General features: G+C 45.9%; 1 protein-coding gene across 1 annotated transcript in view; it reads right to left on the minus strand.

The window, feature by feature from the left end:
• The window catches only part of LOC123754293 (5-hydroxytryptamine receptor 1D), a 74,983-nt gene that overhangs the window by 20,943 nt on the left and 32,158 nt on the right, over nucleotides 1-21,882 (minus strand). Inside the window, exons 4-6 of the mRNA XM_069321488.1 lie at nucleotides 18,224-18,318; nucleotides 15,321-15,482; nucleotides 7,032-7,304 (exon numbers count right to left, since the gene is read on the minus strand). Coding sequence (XP_069177589.1) covers nucleotides 7,032-7,304; nucleotides 15,321-15,482; nucleotides 18,224-18,318 — 530 coding nt within the window. The remainder of the gene's footprint in view (nucleotides 1-7,031; nucleotides 7,305-15,320; nucleotides 15,483-18,223; nucleotides 18,319-21,882) is intronic.

The following is a 21,882-nucleotide window of genomic DNA, read 5'->3' on the forward strand; positions in this document are numbered from 1 at the left end:
GTGACGTCCAGAGTACAGTGACGTCCAGAGTACAGTGACGTCCAGAGCACATAGTGACGTCCAGAGTACAGTGACGTCCAGAGTACAGTGACGTCCAGAGCACATAGTGACGTCCAGAGTACAGTGACGTCCAGAGTACAGTGACGTCCAGAGTACAGTGACGTCCAGAGCACATAGTGACGTCCAGAGTACAGTGACGTCCAGAGTACAGTGACGTCCAGAGCACATAGTGACGTCCAGAGTACAGTGACGTCCAGAGTACAGTGACGTCCAGAGCACATAGTGACGTCCAGAGTACAGTGACGTCCAGAGTATAGTGACGTCCAGAGCACATAGTGACGTCCAGAGTACAGTGACGTCCAGAGTACACAGTGACGTCCAGAGCACACAGTGACGTCCAGAGCACACAGTGACGTCCAGAGCACACAGTGACGTCCAGAGCACATAGTGACGTCCAGAGTACAGTGACGTCCAGAGTACAGTGACGTCCAGAGCACATAGTGACGTCCAGAGTACAGTGACGTCCAGAGCACATAGTGACGTCCAGAGTACAGTGACGTCCAGAGTACACAGTGACGTCCAGAGCACACAGTGACGTCCAGAGCACACAGTAACGTCCAGAGCACATAATGACGTCCAGAGCACATAGTGACGTCCAGAGTACAGTGACGTCCAGAGCACACAGTGACGTCCAGAGCACACAGTGACGTCCAGAGCACACAGTAACGTCCAGAGCACATAGTGACGTCCAGAGTACAGTGACGTCCAGAGTACAGTGACGTCCAGAGCACATAGTGACGTCCAGAGCACATAGTGACGTCCAGAGTACATAGGGACGTCCAGAGTACAGTGACGTCCAGAGCACACAGTGACGTCCAGAGCACACAGTGACGTCCAGAGCACACAGTGACGTCCAGAGCACACAGTGACGTCCAGAGCACACAGTGACGTCCAGAGCACATAGTGACGTCCAGAGCACACAGTGACGTCCAGAGCACATAGTGACGTCCAGAGCACATAGTGACGTCCAGAGCACATAGTGACGTCCTCTCAGTTATAACTCGATATATAACTGTTTGAATCTCCAAAGTTTTTATGACTTTCTCCTTTTATTATTTTATGGAAAGTTTGGGATGCAATTACGCTCCTAGGAGGTTGCCCTTTTTCTTTGCTGTGACTCGTGGTGCCTCCTGAGTGGACCAGTGTGAGGTGGACCTCTGAGTGGACCAGTGTGAGGTGGACCTCTGAGTGGACCAGTGTGAGGTGGACCTCTGAGTGGACCAGTGTGAGGTGGACCTCTGAGTGGACCAGTGTGAAGTGGAACTCTGAGTGGACCAGTGTGAGGTGGACCTCTGAGTGGACCAGTGTGAGGTGGACCTCTGAGTGGACCAGTGTGAGGTGGACCTCTGAGTGGACCAGTGTGAGGTGGACCTCTGAGTGAACCAGTATGAGGTGGACCTCTGAGTGGACCAGTGTGAGGTGGACCACTGAGTGGACCAGTGTGAGGTGGACCTCTGAGTGGACCAGTGTGAGGTGGACCTCTGAGTGGACCAGTGTGAGGTGGACCTCTAAGTGGACCAGTGTGAGGTGGACCTCTGAGTGGACCAGTATGAGGTGGACCTCTAAGTGGACCAGTGTGAGGTGGACCTCTGAGTGGACCACTGTGAGCTGGACCTCTGAGTGGACCAGTATGAGGTGGACCTCTAAGTGGACCAGTGTGAGGTGGACCTCTGAGTGGACCACTGTGAGCTGGACCTCTTCCTTTCGGCTCCCGTGAATGTCAAAACTATTGTTCTCTCTGAAGAAAATGTGAAGCCTTTGTTCCTACCACTTGCTAATGGTGTTTGATGGCTTGTGTAATAGTTACGGCATAAGTTACCAGGTAACATAACAGAGATGGGATCACTGGAGTGTTTCAACCGCAGGCTAGACATATATATATATATATGAGTGAGTTTGGGTGGATATAAATAGCAGCTGCCTCGTATGGCCCAACAAACTTGCTGTTTCTTATATTCTTCTGTACTCGTATATATATATATATATATATATGTAGTCTGTTGACAAGAAAGACGTGGACAGGGATGAAAGAAGAGGCAATGAGGCAGACGAGGGAGAACAATGGGCGATGCGAAAAAAAAAGGAAAAACTAGAAGAAGTGTGTGGGATGTGAAGAGGTTCGGGGCGTGCAGGGGAGGCCGGTGCAGTGAACTGGGGGGTTCTGAACCAGATAATAAGTTAGGAGCAAGTGTGTGGCAGAGTTATGGTGCGTGCCACGGCGCCGGCAACCCCGGGGGCCAGGATGGGCAGGCCCCATGGGTGTTAAAGTGAGCTGAGTAGGATAAAGCAACGAGATACTTGCAGGAAGGGATATAATATTATATATCTCTCTTCCCCCTCTTATCCATGTCCCTCCCCTTCGCTAGGTGTCCGGACCTCTCCCCTTTCGCTCCTCCAGCAGCCTCCACACCGCCGGAACATTGGTGCTCAGTTGAGCAGCGTCCTCATACCCTCGTAGCCTCGTGCTCTTCCTCCTCATTTTTTTTACAGTGTTATTTTTCCTGGGAAAATAAAGTGCTAGATGCGTCCCTTTTGGCGTGAGGTGTTGTCGTCACGTGTGCCGGGTGCTGCAGTGTCCACTCACAATGTCCCTCCCTGCTTTACCCAGGGAAAATTGTGTGCGTGTGTGTGTGTGTGTGTGTGTGCGAGTGTGTGTGTGTGTGTGTGTGCGAGTGTGTGTGTGTGTGTGTGTGTGTGTGTGTGTGTGTGTGTGTGTGTGTGTGTGTGTGTGTGTGTGTGTGTGTGTGTGTGTGTGTGTGTGTTTTCACCTAGTTGTACTCATGTAGTTGTGCTTGTGGGGGTTCAGCTTTGGCTCTTTGGTCCCGTCTACTGGTGTACAGATTCCTGAGCCTACTGGGCTCTATCATATCTACACTTGAAACTGTGTATGGAGTCAGCCTCCACCACATCACTGCCTAATGCATTCCATTTACTAACTACGCTGACACTGAAAAAGTTCTTTCTAACGTCTTTGTGGCTCATTTGGGTACTCAGCTTCCACCTGTGTCCCCTTGTTCGCGTACCATCCGTGTTAAATATTCCATCCATGTCTACCCTGTCAATTCTCCCTGATAATTTTGTATGTGGTGATCATCTCTCCCCGATCTCTTCTGTGCGTGTGTGTGTGTTGTTAATGGTTACAACAACAGCACCTGGAGGGAGACCCATGTGTCAGGACACAGGGAGAGCCGTGACACACTAGTGGTGTCAACTCGGAGGACCTGTGTGGCTTGTACGGAGCCTGTGTGCTGGTGGCACTCTCCACTCCACGGACGCTGATTTCTAAGCTAAAATTTAATGAGTCAGAAATCATGTTATAATTTATTCGACGAGTACCTTTTATTCTTGTGGTTAACAAGACGACGCCTGCTCACCTCTCTCTCGCATCACGTGATTGGCACCACCAGACGACTCGTGGCACTCTGGCACTTGCCGAAATATCAGAGGTAGTTGTGCCAGCCAATCAGAGCGAAAATTTACTGATCTCTCGAGGTCTCTGATTGGGAGAAGCAAGCCTCTGAGCGCTCAAGGTGTGCTCGGCAGTGGCAGGGATGGACCAACCGCTCCCGGGTCATGGTTCGCAGTATTATGTTGACAGTTTGTCTGCCTCTCACGTTCCGACATTGAAGACATCATGACCAGGATTCGTCTAGCATTTGTGCAACCAGATACGAAACCTGTACATCTTTTTTTCATCATGGTGACTTTGTTTACATTTATTAAACTGTTTATAAGCTCTGAAGCACCACGAGGTTGTTTATAAACAATAATAACCTTGGGTTGTGAAGTTTCCATGCTCGTAAACTATTTAATAAATGAAAAAAAAGCCGCAACTATCAAGTAAAGATCTACAGGCTTCGTAAGGTGTTGCGCAAATGCTTAATGAATCCTGGTCCAAGATAGAGACAGTGGCGAGGGGAGAGGAGAGTGTACAGAGTTCTCCGTAGCCCATCCCGGCAGTCACACACGGGGTGAGGACAGCTCCAGCAGTCACACAGGGGGTGAGGACAGCTCCAGCAGTCACACATGGGGTGAGGGGCAGCTCCAGCAGTCACACAGGGGGTGAGGACAGCTCCAGCAGTCACACATGGGGTGAGGACAGCTCCAGCAGTTACACAGGGGGTGAGGGGCAGCTCCAGCAGTCACACAGGGGGTGAGGACAGCTCCAGCAGTCACACAGGGGGTGAGGGGCAGCTCCAGCAGTCACACAGGGGGTGAGAACAGCTCCAGCAGTCACACAGGGGGTGAGGACAGCTCCAGCAGTCACACAGGGGGTGAGAACAGCTCCAGCAGTCACACAGGGGGTGAGGACAGCTCCAGCAGTCACACAGGGGGTGAGGACAGCTCCAGCAGTCACACAGTGGGTGAGGGGCAGCTCCAGCAGTCACACAGGGGGTGAGGACAGCTCCAGCAGTCACACAGGGGGTGAGAACAGCTCCAGCAGTCACACAGGGGGTGAGGGGCAGCTCCAGCAGTCACACAGGGGGTGAGGACAGCTCCAGCAGTCACACAGGGGGTGAGGACAGCTCCAGCAGTCACACAGGGGATGAGGACAGCGGAGACAACTAGTCAAGAGGACCTCTGCTACTCCCAGCAACACGTCAATGATCAAAGCATTGACGTGTTGAGTGACACACTCACGTCTCAGGACGTGAGTGTGTCACTCAACACGGGGCTGTAAAGTTACTCATCTCCAGAACATTGAGGATACAAGACAATTAACTCAGGGGAGAGAAGAGGCACACACAGAGAATTAGGTGTTAGAATTAATACAAAGACGTCTTTACATTGTGTTTAGTTGTGTTCTTGCCTACCACACCCGCCTATAAAAAAAAAAAAACACCCGCCTGGGACACTATTGTAAAGGTTGATTTTTGATCTGGTTAATAATGCCTCTCAGTAATCTTGAAGTTATCTTGAGATGATTTCGGGGCTTTAGTGTCCCCGCGGCCCGGTCCTCGACCAGGCCTCCATCCCCAGGAAGCAGCCCGTGACAGCTGACTAACACCCAGGTACCTATTTTACTGCTAGGTAACAGGGGCATAGGGTGAAAGAAACTCTACCCACTGTTTCTCTCCGGCGCCCGGGATCGAACCCGGGACCACAGGATCACAAGTCCTGCGTGCTGTCCGCTCGGCCGACCGGCTCCCTTAATTGTTAATGTAATTGTTACATTCCTGCCAAGCTTTGAGTTATCGGCGTATAGTGAGTGTGTGTGACACTCTCCAGGTCATTTATATAACTGGAGACGGGACGAGGACCTAAGACTGCACCTTGTGGCATCCCGCCACCTGTTGCACCTATTCTCGTCTCGGTACCTCTAAATTTTTATTTAAATATCTCCTTGCGACTATACCGTAAAGCTCTCTAAGACATGTATTACTTTACTGTCGCTGTACATATTAATAATATCACACACGAAGCTCAGAACGCACATTAGAGAAAGACGGACGAGTTCGTCAGTTCTCAAATAATTGTTTCATGAAATAGCAATTGATACGTATTATCGAGCAGAAATTAATGTAATTTCTATGGTTTGTGTCCATAATACTTGTTATAATATTGCGAGTGTCAAGTAATTACCTGCCGATGCCAGAACCCTCGTTAGGTGTGTCTAGATCACCTTGTAACGATAAGATTTGAAGGTGTAGTTCAGCCTTGAGAGTGGCGGTGCAGGGTGACAATAATTGTTTGGCATTGCTGTGATGCATTACAATCGAGTTCAAGGAACTCCTCATACTTATGGTACTGAGTGACTGCTCGAGTCACGTGTTGCACTGTGAGTTACAGAGACGCTGCGTGTTGCTGGGGTCACTGAGGGGGGCGGGGGAGGGGGAGATACAGCTGCATTGAGGCATACATTAAGGGACAAACACAGCAGAGAGTGAAGACTCGGGGACTCTAGACCGGTTCTTTTCCTCCAGTTGACTAAGACATTGAGTGTGTAACCTTCAGGTCAGGGTGAAGTTAAAGAGCTCATATTCTCCCAGTTACTCACATTTCTGTGCCACATGTTATACATTATAATGCTTTGGGAGAGAGAAAAACCGTTGGCTGAGAGAGTAATTATGGTCGCTTATTCCACCTAACAAATGGGGCTCGTTGCCAAGTTGCTTAAAAATGTAGCATTTGTGTTGTAAATATTTTAGGCATCAATTTTTTTTCTCTCTTCAACTTGACACCATTATTATTCTTGTAGATATTACTTTTGACACATAACTTGTAAACAGGAGCTTTCCTGCACCAGCATCCTCCCCCAGCTGGGTGACTCAGGCTTGTCTCAAGTGTTTCTCCTTAAAGATTTGAGGCCAAGATTGAAATGCGAGCACGTATACTCTACTCATAGAGTATGTCCCTGACCCCACTCACAGAGTATCTCCCCTGACCCCACTCACAGAGTATCTCTCCCTGACCCCACTCACAGAGTATCTCCCCTGACCCCACTCACAGAGTATCTCCCCTGACCCCACTCACAGAGTATCTCCCCTGACCCCACTCACAGAGTATCTCCCTGACCCCACTCACAGAGTATCTCCCCCTGACCCCACTCACAGAGTATCTCTCCTTGACCCCACTCACAGAGTGCATAAACCCTCACAGACACCAATACACTACCGTCAGACCACCACTGTGCAGGCGATAAGTCACAATAACGTGGCTGAAGTAGTTTGACCAGACCACACACACTAGAAGGTGAAGGGACGACGACGTTTCGGTCCGTCCTGGACCGAAACGTCGTCATAACTGCACCTTACAACAGTAAAGGCCACCTTGGTAACAGCATCCACTGCTGCTGGTCGATAATTTCCCCATTTACCTACCTGCCTCTCTACCTGTCACTGCTCCGTCACTCTTACTCTCTCCCTCCCTTCCAGTAACTGTCTCTTTCCCTGTCCATCCCTCCATTCGAGTCCCTGTCTTCCCCCTTTTCCCGTCCTGTCTCTGTCTCTCCCACCCGTCGTGGTCCTCACCTGAGTATCATAAGGGGACACATGCAGAGGGCGAAGGCGGTGACGATGGAGGCAATGTAGCGCTGGTTCCTCTTCTCCCTCTCTACCTCCGCCTCCGCCTCCTCCAGGTGGTGCAGGGAAGGGGTGCGGCCTCCCAGCAGTGTAGGTGTGTGCGAGCCCCCACTACTGCCCCCACCGCCCGCCCCCAGGGGCGTGGGCGTGAGGAAGGAGGGCAGGTGGTGGGCGTCGTGGTACAGGAAGCCGTCCCGACCCTCCGCCTCCGTCAGGATAGCGCTGTAATTCGTCAGGAGATGGTGTTATCGGGGGAAAGCGCCAAGCCATTACGACTATATAGCACTTGGAAGGGGTCAGGATAAGGATTTGGGATGGGACGAGGGGGAAGGAATGGTGCCCAACCACTTGTGGACGGTCGGGGATTGAACGCCGATCTGCATGAAGTGAGACCGTCGCTCTACCGTCCACCCCAAGTGATTGGGCACCATCCGACTCACTCACCTAATAGGGTGAGTGGGTTGGTACAGTGTGACGATATCCTTTGCCTTGAAATTTGTTATGAACACATTTAGGTACATTTGTGCAGCTGCCCTAGACTATATGAAAGGGAGAACAGTGTCAAAAAACTAGCTACGTGATGCTAGAAAAATCCCCATCAGACAGGATGGTTAGTCATACAGAGGCATGTGATCAGTAGTCTGCACTGGCAGACTCCGGAAGCATTTTGAGGATATCATCATGAACACGAGAGTCAATACAGTAATTGCAAAGCCCCCCAGGTGCCTCATGTTAGGAGTCTAATAACTGGGTATTCAGTAAGATAGTGCGGGAGATCATGCCGCAGTTCCTGCTCACAGAGTTTGCAGCTGGAGTGCTCAGGACTGGGAGATCCGTCACCTGTGTAGCCAAAGGTAACGGTTCTCTCGGGCCATCCAGAAGAAGTCTTGGGATAATCTTTGTATGTTTTCAGTACCACACTTGGCTGCTCCTGTACACGCCCTGGGGCCTGGTGGTCATAGTGGGTTGACTGTATGTCTATCATGTTCAATATGTCTAACCTGTTTATTATATCTAACCTAGTCATTATGTCTATCCTATTTATTATGTTTAACTTAGTCATTATGTCTATCCTGTTCATTATTTCTTACCTAGTCATTATGTCTATCCAGTTAATTATGTCTATCATGTTCACTATGTTTAACCTGTTCATTATGTCAAACCTAATCATTATGTCTAATCTTTCATTATGTCTAATCCGGTTATTATGTCTGACCAGTTATGTCTTTCCTCATCATGTCTTTCCTACTCATTATATCTTACCGTCTTATAATGCGAAAGCTATAGTCAACACAGTCACGTTTGAAACTGTATATTGACTTACCATCAGCTGCTAGTACTCATAACACACTGGAAACAATTTGGCAGCGTTTCCGTGTCTCCTCATGCCTCTGTTCACCCAGCAGTATTTAGGGGAGGACCTGGGAGTAAAAACCAACTGACGGGTCGTGTTTTCACAGCGCTGGGACAACGGTGACTAGCGCGGCTGCTCGGTAAGGCAGTCGGCGACGGGTCTGGAAGGAGAAACTTACGAACTTTTACGAAGCAATTTGAAAACGACATTGCAGGTGAAGCCAAACTCACACCCTAAGCTCCGTCACTGACAGATGAAAAGCAACACAACACCAAATAAACAGGTGATGCAACAGAGAGGGACTTTGTGAGGGAGGGAGGGAGGGAGGACACTAACAGAGAATGACAGAAAAGTAGGAAGGAAATAAATAGAAGCCGCCAGGAGGTCTTCACAGTAGAGCAAGAGGGAGGTCTTCACAGTAGAGCAAGAGGGAGTGCCTGACCGTAGACGGATGCTGTCAAACCAAGCATACTCGCACTTTGAGATTTCTAACGATGAAGTCAAGAGGTACATGCTGGAACGGGACCCGGCTAAGGCTATGGGATCTAATACGGATAACACAAACATGTAGCTGAAAGAACAGTGGCAGCCGCTTACAACGACATACACCGTCACTTTAAACAGAAGAACTACTAGAAAGTTGGAAGACAACCAAGGTAGTGTCAATATACAAAATGTGAGAAATGAGACGTTAAGCTACAGGAATGTGCCATTTAAGGTGGTGGAAAACACTGTAAGGAAGGAGATAAGAGCATTAAGAGAGAGAGGATCCTGTATAATCAGCATAAGAAACTTTTTGTTGACCAGACCACACACTAGAAGGTGAAGGGACGACGACGTTTCGGTCCGTCCTGGACCATTCTCAAGTCGATTGTCCAGGACGGACCGAAACGTCGTCGTCCCTTCACCATCTAGTGTGTGGTCTGGTCAACATAATTTAGCCACGTTATTGTGACTCATCGCCTGCATAAGAAACTTTTTGCCTCACACATTTGACTGAATTATATTACGAAGCGACAGAGATCAGACCAGACAGAGAGGGAAAGACAGACTGCACACTTGCGTACTGTCAGAGAGACAGCGACACACAACCCCACGCGCGACTACAGCACAAGATGGAGCCAGACAACCTTTCCTTTACCCAGGCACTTTAATTACCATTCCCAGACCTCCCGGTGACGCAGGTGACATTCGCCTGAGGGTAACGAGCGTTACACAGGCGAGGGATCGTACCCGAGGAACGTCAACTGGGGCAGTGCACGCCTGAATGGTACGATGGGCTAGAGTCTAGACTCTGCTCTAGAGTCTACAGTCTAGAGTCTAGACTATAAAATCCACCACGAAAAAAAGAGTTATTTCTACGAAGGCTATCTCTAGAGCCACTATAGTATCTCATATCCTAGAGCCACCACAGGAGGTCTTGTCATAGAGCCACCAGAGGATCCCTCTGTAGATGCCCATCAGAGACAACATGCTTCACGCGGAGTGTCAGACGAAGGAACTCCAACAAGAATAACGCGGTGTCCATATATCAAGGGATTCAAATGCGAACCATATCCCTGGTGGCTGCCTCGATACGTACATCGGTAAAGGAATCTTTCTAAAGACCCCCCCCCTCGGAGGGTGATAAACGGGCCCTATATCCACAAATTGAGTAATGAAAATTTATCCAATAAGTCCACGAAACGGTCGGACGAGCAAGTATGCAGTTAGACCAATCGCTGCCAAGGCTCTTTCCAGCCTCCGCTCTTCTCACAATACAGTAGATACAGACTCACAAACACAGCAGTTAGAAACTCTCAAACACAGCAGATAAAAATTCTCAAACACAGCAGATAGAAACTCTCAAACAGAGCAGATAGAACATGGGCTGGTGGACCCTGAGGAATAATTATTAGAAGAGTACACATTCCAGATTATGAAAAAACAACACTTTTGAGGAGCGAGGTATCGGAAGGCCTCTACCCCCCAGCAGCTGACTATGCCCTGGGGCGTCCCACTGTGGCCCCCCAGGTCCATGTTTTGCACGGTACAGTGTGTAGACCCCAGCAGCCGGTCCTATCTCAAGGGTCCGGTGCAAGCCGTCGCAGAGGAGGAGTCTAAGAGAAGAGTATACTGATGAACAAAGCCAGACTCATATACAGAACCCCGGCGAGGAAGGTCGCGTCCTCAACTGCGCACTAAATGTCCTCCACCTCTACTCTGGAGTTGAGGCTTCCCCACAAGCGCAAGAGGCTTTCGCGGTCCAGAGTAATATCACTCGCAAACAGTCGTGTCACGAGCCTTAATGGTGCCCGTGAGTGTGACTTTATCTCAAGACGACACGAGAGTGCGGAATTCCATTTTTTTGGGTCTAGACACTCTGGTGGATGACCTGCTGGTGGATGGCTAATCCAACAGCCTGCCGTCGCCGGGGGAAGGAGAGGGGGAACAGCCCCCCGGAGAGGGGTCGCACCACCACCCATCAACCATCATGGCTGCCCACCTTATCTTGGCTTATGTTCCCACCAAATCACTTCCACTAGCTCTCACGTGCCCAATGTTGAACACGAGAACAGAACCTCAACAAAGCGCAGGCTGGCAGTAATGTTAGGTTACTGGAGATACGCCCAGCCGAGCGAGTCAGTGATAAACAAACACTACTACTTGTCCCCACCCATCACAGTCTGAATCAACAGCCAGGAGATACACGCGTATAGAGCCTCAGTCCTCTACACCCAGCAGGCGGGGTGTAGCAATTTAGACACACAATAGAGCCGGCTGACTGGAGCGACTCCTCCATCTATCCCACACACGCGAGGGAGTGACCTGAAAAGGTCGTGACCTGAAGGCCAGGAAGGTCGACTCAGTGTTCGATTAAGTGTTACTGAACGTTACTGTACAGTTTGGCCTGAAAGCCAAGGTGTTCGGTTCATTGGGACCTGAAAGCCAAGGTTTTCGAACCCCATGAAAGCCATGGTGCTCGATTAAGAATGGCCTGGAAGCCATAGTGCTCCAGTGGACATGGGAGTACCTAAGCAACTGAAGACAGAGATTTACAGTGAGAGGACATACTTCAGAGTGCCGAGATGTTACGACTGTGGTCACATAGGGATTACTATTAGGCCTATCTTGTGCCTAATATATGTGAATGATATATGCATAAAAATCACTACAAAAATCAAACTTAAAGATTCATAGGCCTAATACAGAAAATATATATGTACTATATTAGGCTTAGGATTGCTTGGATAGGTTAGTTTAGGTTCTGTAGTTACCGTTCCAAATTTATATGTAATTTGGGCTAATGCAATAATACATAACATGAACTTTTGGGGGTCCAACAGTACATTTATGTACGTTAGAGCAAAGTTGCCATAAGTGCTATCATTGCAGGAGGATAGGCTGGGCTGATCACCCTGAGAAGACTGACTCTTTCCTCTTAATGTTTACTGATGGTGCAACAACCAAGAGGAGTATTACGACGCAAGAGAGCACGAGTCGTCTACACAACCTGGACAAGTTCCTCTTTAATTGGACGCAAAAAAAGACCTGGAGGTTAATATCACATTGAAACTGTCTCCAGGGGAGACATGATTACCAGATTCAAATTATTTAAAATATACAGGCGATGAATCACAATAACGTGGCTAAAGTATGATGACCAGACCACACACTAGAAGGTGAAGGGACGACGACGTTTCGGTCCGTCCTGGACCATTCTCAAGTCGATTGTCCCAATCGACCATTCTCAAGTCGATTGTCCCAATCGACCATTCTCAAGTCGATTGGGACAATCGACTTGAGAATGGTCCAGGACGGACCGAAACGTCGTCGTCCCTTCACCTTCTAGTGTGTGGTTTGGTCATTATTTAGAATATGGAAAGCAAACAAGAACCTACAATGGGTGGAACACAAACAAGCCACACTGACATTATATATAACTTGCCCATTGTCACATTGAACAAATGGAACGCTCTGTGATGGGGAAGCGGACATAAACGGCTTAAAATGAGAGTATGATATGTCCATCAACTGGCGGGACCAAATAACTGAAACTCAACTTTTACAAGCTTTGCTAGGAGTGCTTACACACACATGCACACAGCTTGAGGCTTCAAGAAGACCTGGACAAACTGAAGGAATGGTCCAACAAATGGTTGTTAGAGTTTAACCCAAGCAAATGTAATGTAATGAAGATAGGTGTAGGGAGCCGGAGGCCAGATACAAGGTATCATAGAGATGAAATCCTTCAAGAATTAGAGAGAAAAACCTGGGCGTTGATATCACGCCAGACCTGTCCCCTGAAGCCCATATCAAGAGGATAACATCAGTGGCATATGCCATATTGTCCAACTTAAGAACGGCCTTTAGAAACTTGTGTAAGGAATCATTCAAAACTGTGTATACCACATATGTCAGACCAATCCTGGAGTATGCAGCTCCTGCATGGAGTCCATATCTAGTCAAGCATAAGACTAAACTGGAAAAGGTTCAAAGGTTTGCCACCAGACTAGTACCCGAACTGAGGGGTATGAGCTACGAGGAGAGACTACGGGAATTAAACCTCACGTCACTGGGAGACAGAAGAGTTAGGGGGGACATAATCACCATATACAAGATTCTCAAAGGAATTGATAGGGTAGATAAAGACAGACTATTTAACTTTAGGGGCACACGCACTGGGGGGACACAGGTGGAAATTGAGTGCCCAAATGAGCCACAGAGACACTAGAAAGAATCAGTGTCAGAGTAGTTAACAAATGGAATGCATTAGGAAGTGATGTGGTGGAGACTGACTCCATACACAATTTCAAGAGTAGGTATGATAGAGCCCAATTGGCCCAGGAACCTGTACACCAGTTAATTGATTGTTGAGAGGCGGGACCAAAGAGCCAGAGCTCAACCCCCGCAAGCACAACTAGGCAAGTACACAAGAATAAACAAGAGAGCTGCTCACTTGCATACAAAATATCTCCCTCGAGGAACAGACTTAAACAAACTCTGGGTCGGAAGACAAACTTGAAGATATTAGTGTTGAGCGCTGAAGATATTGGCGGAGGAGAGGCTGGTTAGCTGGTGTTCCCAGAGCCAGGATGGGTCGGGGGGGTTGTGCTGCGTTCCCCTCCACGCTACACAAATTATAATCTTTTATCTAGCTTTATATATTACAGTTTTTATACGTTCAGTACGAAGACGTACTGTTAGTAGCCAGGACTAAAATCTGGGCATAACTACAAAACCGTATACTATATGTATGTAAATATTTCGTTCACTTGGACAATCGGAGCCTTGAACCGCCGACCTCATAACAGTAGCCAGCAGCTCTTCTTACTGAGCCGCCAACACCCTTTAGTTAGGAAGAATTCCAGAGGCACCTATCTACGTAGTTCACAACTGGAACTTTAGGCTACTTTTCATGGGGTCGGCGGTTCGAGGCTCCGATTGTTCACGTGAATGAAATGTTATTTTCCACGATATGGTGGTTAGGTAATTATATATATATAATTATATTATATATATTAATTATATCATATATATATATATATATATATATATATATATATATATATATATATATATATATATATATATATATATATATATATATATATATATAATCGATGGTCCCTTCGGGAATCTTAATTTCAAAATAAATTGGATCACCATTAACAAACAATGTTAAAATTCTTAATTTTTCGAATACTTCTCGTATTCATCGTCAGATCTAAAATAATACAACAGTTACATTAAAATAAACAGCAAATGAAATGATTCATACTAGACAAAATATATCGCTTAAAAGATAAGACATAATACGAGGCTAGCTACGACACAAGACACTTGCTGCAACTTACACGGTGATGAATAAAACTGAAGAATCGCATCGCAGTGACACGATGCTCAAAGCTAATTCAAAATGATAATAATAATTACTAACATACAGAAAACTTATATAAATAACAAACAATTTAAAACACGTATAGAATACCAATTAAAGCATTGTAAGAAACATAAATATTGCATAAAACTGAACCGAAAATGTTTTATTCTATATACTAACTAAAACAAATGTAGCAATAACTAAAATTCAACACTTACAATGCGCATCAAAGCCACAATTCAGGGGAGACCAAAGCAAATATTAAAGACGTCAGCATTGACTATAAATCAAAGCAAAAGCCCCACTGTGAGTTATACAGTGTACAACTGAACAGCTGAAACATTAATATTTAGCAGGGGCCGCAGCTCCCTCAAACACAGTATAAGGATCCCATTAGTCTCAAATCCGACTGGCCATTCGTGCAAGTATCTAAAAAGTCTTAAAAATGGATTCCTGGGTCACCTCATTACAATAATTTCTAATCTCTGAGAAAGCTGGTTTGGATAATGGTAAGCCAGTCCTAAATGATACTCCCCGGTGCTCCAGTACCCTAATCTTAAAGTTCTGAATGGGAACTCCTTATTACTTTGTTACTTCCTTATTATTTGCTGCAGTCTTCCCCTGATTTGTGTCTTTCATACTCATTTCAAGTGTTGATATTTGGAATTTTATCGTGTATAACCATTTATATCTGGTGATATAACCATTTTAATCTGGCAAGGAAGTCCAGGTCATGAATGGTGGGAATATTTCTTCAGGGCAACCTTGCTCAGCCAAGTTGGTAATACCAAGGTATAACTTGATTTAAGGTGGAGCATTGTGTGGTCCGCCTGATCCTCTCTCTCTCTCTCTCTCTCTCTCTCTCTCTCTCTCTCTCTCTCTCTCTCTCTCTCTCTATCTCTGACACATGTAGCTTGAAGTGACCTACTGTGATTTGTGGTGACCTACTATGATCTACTGTGACCTGCAGTAATCTACGGTGACCAGCAGTAGGAGGAGGACACACCACCACAAGACTCACCTGGAGGAGGGCCTGGAGTTCTCCTGGAGGCTCCAGACGTCCTGCTGGGAGCCCCTGGAGGTGGAGTCCAGCATGGCCAGGGTGACGGGCGCCTCACGACTCCTCAGCTCCCCGCCCACACGCACGTGCAGGAATGTCACCAGTGCTAGCGGCAGGGCGTACCTGCAGGAGCACGGGCGTTATGGGCGTACCTGCAGGAGCACGGGCGTTATGGGCGTACCTGCAGGAGCACGGGCGTTATGGGTGTACCTGCAGGAGGACCCTGGGAGGGCGTCCCTGGGGGCGGAGAGGCGAGAGAGAGAGGGGGGGGGCACCTTGGAGAGGGAGATGGTAGGGGCCAGGACACGTCAGGGAGCGCTCACTTGCTCTTCTGACTCTCTCGACGCTCTGCAGCTGACGGACACGACAGGGAAGAGGCGGGGGAGGCAGGAGGGAGGCAGAGTGCCTCCCTCCTGAAACCCGTCCTCAGATCAAGTCCATTCCATCCAGCGGTCGACCCCACAGACGCATTCATCAATTTTAACATGCTCTTCATTCAAAATAGGTATTTTCTCCAATATAAATTATTATCATTGTATATTAGCATACTGTGCATATTTAGGCATAGGTTAGGTTAGGTGTTTAGGTTCTGTTGGCGATTATTTGTATTTGTAGTACGTGGGTGAAGCATTTACAGCGTTGTGGTTCGAAACAAAATTCGTCAGTGAAGCACTTGTTCCGGAAGTGTTCGAACGTCATCAGTTGTGAGTCGTGTGTAAACCGTTTTTCCTTCATAAACAGGGGATTTGGCGGCTAAATTTGCTGTTGTTTCTCGAGCAGTGCTTCGCTGGTGATCTCTCTCCCTGTAGCAACGCTGTAAATGCTTCACCCACGTACTACAAGTTTACAATAATCGCCAACAGAACTTAAACACCTAACCCAACCAATGCCTAACTATACATAGAAATTTAGTATATAACAATATTGACTTAAATATGAGAAGAAACCAATTTTTTTAATACACAGTGTGTTAAAGTTGATGAATGCGTCTGAGGGAAGGGGGGGGGGGGGGGGCGGCCGCTGCTTTAACGAACCTGGCCTGAAGGCCACTTGGCTCGAAACTGTGACTCGAGTGCGTTGTTCTTTTCCCTTCCAGCATGTTCCATGGTCACCTCAGTGTTGCCTACAGGTGTGTATGGTCTCTCTTATTACCCGACAGCTGTTTATAAGTCCAGGTGTGTGAGATCGATATCGTTATACAGTATCGAGAGATTATATTAAGTTTTTGAGACCCCAAACTGTATGAGGTTGATTATGAGCGGATCTCTATGGTTAAAATGGTCAGTTTGCCCAACTGTTGTGTTAAATTCAGGCGGTTAAAAAATGCAAATATTTTAAGGCAGAGAGAAATCTGAATACATTTAAATTCAACAAATATAATTAACGTAACACAGGAACTGCTCGTGTCTAATGATACTGTCAAGCCCAAAAAATTGAATTATTTGGTCTGGCTTAGAAAACGATTTGGGGGAAAAATCTCTGCAATTTAACTTAATTGCCAGACTAGAAGGGGTCAGTGTTGCTTGCTGAGGTCGGCCACGCTGGAAATACAATTCTAAAATATATACGCAAAACCAAGTGAAACTAATTTGCAACAGCACATATTGGTATGTAACTCCGTATTATGTATGTAAATACTCACACACACACACACACACGGGGGGAGGGGGGAAGGGGGGGGGGCTAGGGGGGGTGATCGCTGACAGGTGTACAATACAGCACCACCTCCCTCCCCCCCTCCCCCTACTGTACTCCTACACCAAGAATACACCAAAAATCATAATACAAGAATACACGGAAACTGAAATACAAAACATTACAAATAGATCTGCTCTCCCAAAGCCCAGCTCGCGATTAGCGGCTTTATACAAAAAATACAATTTGAAATATTGTATAAATGTAACATACACTACACAATATATATATATATATTGTGCAAATAAATTATTATCATTATTATTAATAAAATTATTATCATCATTATCATTGTACAATTATCATTCTTATTTTCTCACAGAACATTTAAAGAACCCCAATCATACTAGCATACTTAACGGAAAAATTTAACCGAGATATACTAAATAATAATATACTTAAGCCACAAGTCTCAGATATACACACTAGCATACCCAGAGAGCAATAAAGTTGCTGATATACCAGCATACTACCAGGGTAATACAGAGGGAACGTGCGAGGTAATATACTTAAGGGAAGAATATATAGGCAGGGATATACTGGTAGTAACAGCTGGCTAAATAATAGGCATTTGTCACTATACTCACCTTACCAAACCGTGAACTAGGATATATCAGCATGTTCACAGGATAAGGCTTAGATTAAGGATATAACAGGATATGTATTATGACCTCAGAGGACGAGGGCTAGTGTAAGGATACGCCAGGATATACTAGCATACACACAGGGCAAGATATAGACTCAAGGATATAACACAACAAATCAGCATACTCGCAGAACAAAGTTCAGGGCAGGAATATACCGATGCCCATGACAGGGCAAGACTATACTAGTACAACAGATATACTCACCTAAAAACAAAGGGGATCAAGATATATTAACATATTCATAAAAAACATGCCAAAAAAACGGGAATTACGAGTATACTTTCAAGAAAACACAAAAAAATCCGGATATATTCATACACTCTAGGGATAAACAGTCAGGATAACAGAAGGGTATACTCATAGGACAACAGAAGAAGGTATACTCACAGGAGAACAACAGAGGGAACTCACAGGACAAAAAACAGGATATACTCACAAGACAAAAAGAGGATATACTCACAGGACTCAAAGAATAACAACAGGAGTTATACCCACAGGACAAAAAACAGAAGATATACTCACAGAACAACAAAGAGGCCGCGGATATACTCGGCTATATCGTCCCCCAGGTTGACAGTACAGATTCCCGCGCCCTCAAACTGATCCCCAAACACCTCCTGTGGAAGATGGAGATATATGAATATAACGAAGCATTTCCCAGCTCCCGGAGGAGAGCATACCTCAGCATGAGACAGATTACTAGCACCCAATAGAGAATATACCAGAGTATGGCGCATATTTACATGTACATCTGAAAAACATTTCGGGGTATGTCCGGGTCGCCAGGCTGGGATGCTAATTTGGGAATAATTTCAGTTTAATATTACTGTTATGATCAAAGTCAAGAATACATAGACACAAAAATATATATAGTTACAAAAGTTAGCACTAAGAGCGTCATGTATAATCCATAAAACACCTCAGAGCCGAGAATACATTATAGATCTGAAGGAATTGTTGACGATCTTACTATCTTTTTATAATTGTTCTTACCTGTTCTTCAGACACAGTTCAGACACTCTGTTCCTCAGAGTTCCAATAAGCTCAACCTGTAGGAAATTAGCTGGAGCAAGATCAGCCTTTGTAGCTTCTACTGCGAGAGTGATGGAAGGATGTTTGGAGTGAGAAGAATACTGAGTGACTATATGTATATATGTAAATCATTATGAGGTGGATGTTCTGGTTTAAGAAAAATATTGAGGCTGTGTAATGGGCTTGGACACGTGCCTCTGGATTCCTACCCCCCAAAACACTACCCAGGATGTCCAGGGAGGGAAGAAGTTCGATCCCATTGTATGACCTCAATATTTTTTTTCCGTAGATCCATCAGGTTGTTGTGGATTCACTTTGTAGTTGTGGCTAAATTTGTGTAGTTTAGTAAGATTAGTTATTGAAGCGAAGGTGTTGAAGGTCGGCTACGAAGGTTCGGAGCTGAACCTCACATCCCTGGAAAACAGAAGAGTAAGGGGGAGACATGATAACCACCTACAAAATTCTCAGGGGAATTGACAGGGTGGACAAAAACAAACTCTTCAGCACGGGTGGGACACGAACAAGGGGACACAGGTGGAAACTTAGTACCCAGATGAGCCACAGAGACGTTAGAAAGAATTTTTTCAGTGTCAGAGTAGTTAATAAATGGAATGCATTAGGCAGTGATGTGGTGGAGGCTGACTCCATACACAGTTTCAAATGTAGATATGATAGAGCCCAGTAGGCTCAGGAACCTGTACACCAGTTGATTGACAGTTGAGAGACGGGACCAGAGCCAAAGCTCAACCCCCGCAATCCCAATTAGGTGAGTACACACACACACACACACACACACACACACACACACACACACACACACACACACACACACACCGTTTACTAGCCATTCGCTACCCACAACAGGTTGCTTAACTCTACTGGAAGGAATCAGGTACACTGAGCTGCTTGAGAAAAGGTCAGTGATTGGCAAGAAGCCTTGTGCCACTTTATGCTCAACTCAGCCAGAAGGAGTTCTTGCATGGCATCTTCGACAATCAATGGCTCTTGATTCCGAAATCAACCTAGATAAGGGAGTCAGGTGGCGGTGGGTTCGACAACAAACATTATACAATGAAGAGGATCCCGAACTGGGATCGAAATACAGTCTGCGTTTCCTCATGTGATCAAAATTGTGGGTCATTATTGTCATCATACAATGAGTTATGAGTCAGAGGAAAAGGATGACGACTTGGATAGATTACGTCAGGTCAGGAGGCAGCAAAATCATTAAAAATTTAATTGCACCATCTACATCATCAGAAGAAAGAGGCGTAATTAACATGATGTTAATTACGTGTCAAGGAAAGACTTAAGAGTCTCACAGATGGTCACACCTCTTATATCTTACCCCAGACTGTAGCTACTGTAGGATGCCTTCATTATTTTCTATCCATTAATTAGGACGACGTATTATGTAGGCACGAGCAGCCACGTCGGTGCGGGTAGCGGAGGAATTAGTGTGACAGGTGATGAGTCGTGTCCAAACTAGTCTAAACAGGATGTTGGTCTTAAATGAACAACTTACACGATTTGCATAGTCATATGTGATGAGTGGTGATGGAATAATTACCCCAACACAGTCATATATAATAAATTGTTACAAGTCAGTGTGGAGTGCTGTTCTAAGTGACATCCGGAACCCAGAAGCGGTTTATATATACATATATATATATATATATATATATATATATATATATATATATATATATATATATATAATCACAATAACGTGATATATCAATGAAACTCATTTCGAGGAAGTTGAGTGATTTGAACTCGCGTTCTGGAGATTCCCAAACGCCTGCCTTAACCGACTCAGCCACGATGGCACAAGAGTCGAGCAACCCAGAACTCCACGGAGCTCTCTGGGAAGTTCAGGAGGCCGCAAACCGGGACCCAACCAGGATTTTACACCCAACCCGACCACACTTGTGCTTCCAGCTACCACAGTCGCTCTCCATCTGTGAGCTGTTGTTGCTGCCCTCTGCTATTCATCTATACATATCTTGTTTTTAACAGGAAATGTATATGTTTATCTCTCAGAACGTTTGGTAATGTTTATTGTTTGTGATGTGTATCTATGTATGTATTAACACGATGTACTGAACGGGGTGAGAATAGCTTGAGCTACCTCATCCCTTTGTGTGTATTTTACCTCAATAAACTTATTTCAATTTCAATTTCAATTTCAATTTGTTGTTAACATCATTCTTCTGTTTGGGCCTTCTATTATTTGGTGGGGGATTGTAGATTATCAAGATCACAATCCTCTTCCCATCTGCTGTCAGAGTCCCACGTATGGAGCTTGTGTTTCCATTAGTTCCCCGATTTTCTAGTTCCTTAACTTTCCATTTCCACTTTATGAGGAATGTCACTTTCCCCTCCCTGTCTCCGTGTCCTGTTTTTCATTATTACTTGGCATTCCTCTGGGAAGATTGCACTCGAGATCATATCATTTATTTTAGTTTCCACTATTGCAATTAAGTCTGGATCTGTTTCACTAACCATTTCTTTTATTTCCTCTGCTTTATTGGATACCTCATCATCATTGGTGTACTAAACCTTGAGACTCGTCTTGGAAACTCTGTTATCAGAGTTCATATGGGTCATTTGCCCACCTGTCTCCCTCTGTGTGTGCTGCAGGTGACAGATGGATGCTGTCGTATGGATGCACGAGGGGAATGAGAGGCTGAGGAGAGGGAATAGTGTGTGTGTGTGTGTGTGTGTGTGTGTGTGTGTGTGTGTGTGTGTGTGTGTGTGTGTGTGTGTGTGTGTGTGTGTGTGTGTGTGTGTGTGTGTGTGTGTGTGTGTGTGTGTGTGTGTATGTGTGTGTGTGTGTGTGTGTGTGTGTGTGTGTGTGTGTGTGTAAACATATAATCACTAAGAAGAGGATGCTGGTGGTGTCTGATACAATATTTATTGTATCAGACACCACCTACAGAATACAACCAAAGAGACACTAACCAGACAATAAAGTTGAGGCCACACAAAATAGCCAAGACAGTTAACCCACATCACATCATCAACACAAAACAGTTCTGTTGAACCACCAAAATATACAGCTGAACAAATACAAGCCAAACAACGCAGTTCGACACACATCGCCCAATAGAGAGAAAGTTTATAGAAGAATCAAGGTTATTTATTCT

Source organism: Procambarus clarkii, chromosome 1 (genome assembly GCF_040958095.1).
Source record: "Procambarus clarkii isolate CNS0578487 chromosome 1, FALCON_Pclarkii_2.0, whole genome shotgun sequence".
NCBI lineage: Eukaryota > Metazoa > Arthropoda > Malacostraca > Decapoda > Cambaridae > Procambarus > Procambarus clarkii.